This window comes from Nematolebias whitei, chromosome 5 (genome assembly GCF_014905685.2).
Source record: "Nematolebias whitei isolate Nwh7 chromosome 5, NemWhi1, whole genome shotgun sequence".
Classification (NCBI taxonomy): Eukaryota; Metazoa; Chordata; class Actinopteri; order Cyprinodontiformes; family Rivulidae; genus Nematolebias; species Nematolebias whitei.
The window spans coordinates 6,443,807-6,447,802 of NC_056502.1; the positions used below are offsets into that span (position 1 = coordinate 6,443,807).

At 46.7% G+C, this 3,996-nt stretch overlaps 1 protein-coding gene across 1 annotated transcript in view; it reads right to left on the minus strand.

Moving 5' to 3' along the window:
- Window positions 1-388: 388 nt before the first annotated feature.
- LOC119409845 (metaxin-1) overlaps window positions 389-3,996 on the minus strand; it is a 14,020-nt gene continuing 10,412 nt past the window's right edge. The window contains exons 4-8 of the mRNA XM_037676750.1: window positions 3,881-3,973; window positions 3,622-3,804; window positions 2,892-2,968; window positions 2,341-2,498; window positions 389-770 (exon numbers count right to left, since the gene is read on the minus strand). Of these exons, the coding sequence (XP_037532678.1) occupies window positions 538-770; window positions 2,341-2,498; window positions 2,892-2,968; window positions 3,622-3,804; window positions 3,881-3,973 (744 nt within the window). The 3' untranslated portion in view covers window positions 389-537. The remainder of the gene's footprint in view (window positions 771-2,340; window positions 2,499-2,891; window positions 2,969-3,621; window positions 3,805-3,880; window positions 3,974-3,996) is intronic.

Below are 3,996 nucleotides of genomic sequence, written 5' to 3' on the forward strand. Positions count from 1 at the left end.
TTTCTTGACCATAATGGGACAACATTACCTCCAACAACTGGTCTCACCAGGTCCTGCAGAACTGGACTCCTGGGGTTCTCTAAATGATTCGGGTCGATGTTCCAGAACCAGATTCAACGTTTTGTTGAACTGTTTTGAGCACAAACCGTAAAGTTTGAAAAAATAAACCCGAGTTAAAGCAGACTTTATCTGAAGAAGCACAAGTTCTGATCCAGAAGCACGAGACGACTCGTGAATCAAACTGAACTCTGAGCTGCTCGTTCAGCTGGAGGTGAAAATGAGAAGAATCTGATTTTATTTACAGATTTGTTGTTTTATCTGTTGGAGGCAGAAAGCTTCGAGGCGTGAACATTTAAAGAAACCAAAGCTGCATGAAGTTACTTTGCTTTAATGATGGGGTGACCTGTACACACACTGGTTCTGGTCCACTTCCTGTCCTCTCAGAGCCTCTGAGTGTCCAGAACTTATCAAGTGTTTCCTGCAGCTCGGATCAATCCTTCTGAATATTTTTAAAAGTCCCGGGACGTCCTCGAGACGTCAACCGCCTCCGTCCTCCTCGTGGTCGTGGGGTCCGATGGCCTCCAGGTCCGGCGGCTCCTCCAGCGCCTCCTGGTGGATGGGTTGGATGGACACCATGCCGGTCAGGAGGGCGTAGCCCAGCATGGCGCCCAGAGCCACCAGCGCCGACAGCAGCTGCTTCCTGCGCTTGTTCGGGACGCCGTCGAAGTCTCCCCCGTCCGGCTGCGGCGCCGCCTTTGGACCAGCGTTTTCTGAAAATTGAAAACAAAAGTTCTTGTGACGTCACTCAAAACTTCCCCATGGACCTCAGAGTCACAGAAGAGTAGAAGCACAGACCCACACTCTTAATTTGGAGGGTATTTACAAACTTTATTTTGAAACTCCAAGTTAAAAATATCTTCCAAGTTCTAATCAAATACAAATACTAACCCTAAACAAATAACTTAGACAGGCAGAAATGGCAACTAGAAACTGAGCCTCAGACCAAGTCTGTGAAAATTATAAATCCAATCCAAGACCCATGAGCAGCTGTTCTGATGAGATCACAGGTTCTGTTTGATGGTTCTACAGGGTCGATAAGTTAAAAAGAGCCTTCACTTCCTGTTTGGACACTGGACGTCAATGGGAGTGACCTCTGACCTCGGAGAGGACACCATCAGTCCTGCAGCAGAGACACTCTGGGCATCGTTGCCAAGTCTGCTTATTATAAGCGACTTTGGGCTTGTTTTTTTCTAAAGTCGCAGGTTGTGGTTTTTTGGGCTCGACTTTCTTTCTGAGTGAAACCAGTTGATTATCTCCCAGCTCCGCACAATAAAGCAAAAGACGAGTGGTAGTAGGAAGTTTGTCCCTTCCACGTTCCCCATTTCCAGTTTATCACTCACGCCCAAGTTGGCGAGTCGACAGGCGCACACCCAAACAAACACTCATACTGTGGCCGACCACTAGGGGGCTCCACTCACGCAGATGTCGGGATGTTTCGTTTTTAAAAATATGTAGAAAAAAATTACATAAGCAAAATGTGTTTTTTTTTTTATTTATTTATCAAAGCTTAAAAGTATGTTATTCAAGGTGTTTAGCATAATTTTGCTGTTGTTTATGTGTAATGTCATAATAAATGTAAGTTTATAGTGTTTAAAAACGGCCTGTTTTACACAATGTGGTGGGTTGCCAGTTGGGCTTGTTCTGATAGAGCTGGTTGCTTGTTTCTATCCCGAGATCTGGCAACACTGACTCTGTGGGGATGGAGACAGAAAGACTGAAGAAGCCAAGCGAAAACCGAGGTAGCAGTCTGTTAGCAAAATATCAGCAGGTTAGCAACATCAGAACCTGAACGTCCTGCTGTAAAGTCCTCCATGTTCAGCTGTGAGTCTGTTAAACATGAAGACAGCAGTTCAGGCCAACTTCCTGTGACCCGTTTAAAGTCTGGACGATGGTTCTGTTGGCAAGTCTGAGCTGGAGACCCAACAGGACCAGGTTTTATCACTCCGGATGTCTACAAGGACATACAGTATTTTAGCTTTTTGTGACGTTTGTTCATGTTGTTTGATATTCTACTTCCTGCTTGTGACTGAAAACATCTGTCTTTAATTATTTGTTGTTTTAGGCTGCAGAAGGAGCAGAAACAGAAACTAGGGGGAGAATAAACCATACGCTGAATATCTGCTCAACAATCTGACTGATTTCATCCTTCAGATGAACTCAGCTGTTTACATGAAGTCATAATGACCCGAAAACTGATGGCTTCAAACTCAAAACACGTTTGGTCCAAAGATCGACTTTCAGCTGACGACAGACAAGAGAAAAACATTTAAGTCTCCTCACCTCGACCGTCTCTGGGGAAGTAGAGCAGCAGGATGTTGCTGCAGAAGTCCGTCAGGTTCTCCAGGGTCTTCAGGTGCTGCTGCAGCTTTCCGTTCGGCAGTTTGCATTTGAGGACGGGGGCCAGGTGGCCGAACACGTAGGCGTCCAGAGATGAAGGTCTGCGGAGGAACAGACGCAGCAGCACCAGTCAAACACTCAGAGACATCTTAATCTGCTCAAATCACAGCCACACCTGGTCTGTCAGGCTCAGAGGCCCGCGTTCATTCTTCTTCTAAGATCTACCTGAAGGTTCTGACCACATCAGCTCGTCTCTAAAGATCCGATCTGAACAACACTGGTCATTTTAATAAAACTGTTTCAGCTCGCGTTGGAGCCAAGAGGCTAAACAAAGAAAACAAAGACTGACACTGAGAGAGAGCAGCCGAAGTCCAAAAATAATAACTCTGAAAGAGTCAACAGATCCCAGGAGGGAAACCGAAGACACTTGGACTGGACCAGGACTTTGTTCCGTCTCCTTTAAGGATGAGTAATAAGAGAGTTGATGAACTTACGAGTCTCCAAAGAAGAACTTCTGGGCTCCGAGTCGCTGAGACAGCAGGTTCATGCACTCTGTAGCGTCACGGAACAACTGAGAAATAAAAAGAAACGCTCAAGACAACAACAACAACAACAACAACAACAACAACAACAACAACAACAACAACAACCAGCAGCAGTCCAGAATACGGGAAGGTTTCCTGCTGGTTTCACCTGAACCCCCCAGCTCAGTCTTTCAGTAACAAACAGGGACAAAGACGTTTGTGACGGTCACGCTTTTCTCCTTGTTTTTCTCTCAGGAAGCTAAAACCTGTTGGTCGCCCCCCTTCATGGTTTTCAGGAGTCTGCAGTCCTCCCGTTGGAACGGCACCCGGTCTCCTGGTTTACTGTAGGTCTGGAATGCATCCCCTGTTGGTTCAAGGACTTCCTTCAGTCAGAACCAGCATCAGGTTCTGGTGTTTCTGGTCCACAGAAATGAATTTCTCTCCAACAAGCTCCGCCTGAACACTGAGACCTCGGACCTGAACAGATTCTGGTTTGGACTGGTCTAAATTTGTTCCGACCGCTTCACCTGAACACACGGAGAAGTGCAGAGGAGCTGCAGGTTCTGATGTCACACTGAACTAAAGTCTCTTTTTAAATAAAGTTCTGGTTCTTTGATTCTCTGGTTTTGTTTGATCACGTCAAACCCAAACTCTGAACCCGTAACTTCGGAGGTTTTCTGACTCACTGCTCCTCTCTCACCTCCTTCTCCAGCTCCTCTCCAGCCTCCAGGTTCTCGGCTCCTCTCAGCAGTCGCAGTTTCTCCAGCTGTCGGCTCTGCATCCGGCCCGGCAGGAAGAAGTTCAGAGGAAATGCCATGTGCTCGGCGTACCAGCGGCGAGTCACGTCTACGTAGTTCTTGGGCTCCACCCAGAACGTGTAGATCTGCAGACAGATGCAGGAGCCGGGTCAGAACAAACCGTCCACGTTGATCCAGAAAGTAATAAAAATCTGTTTTTACCAGAGCCGGCACAAGTTTCTCCTCCATCAGAGAGATGAAGGCCAGGCTGTCAGCGCCCTCCTTGGCCGACAGATCGTAGTCTGCGTTGTATTTCTATAATAAATAAATAAAGTTCA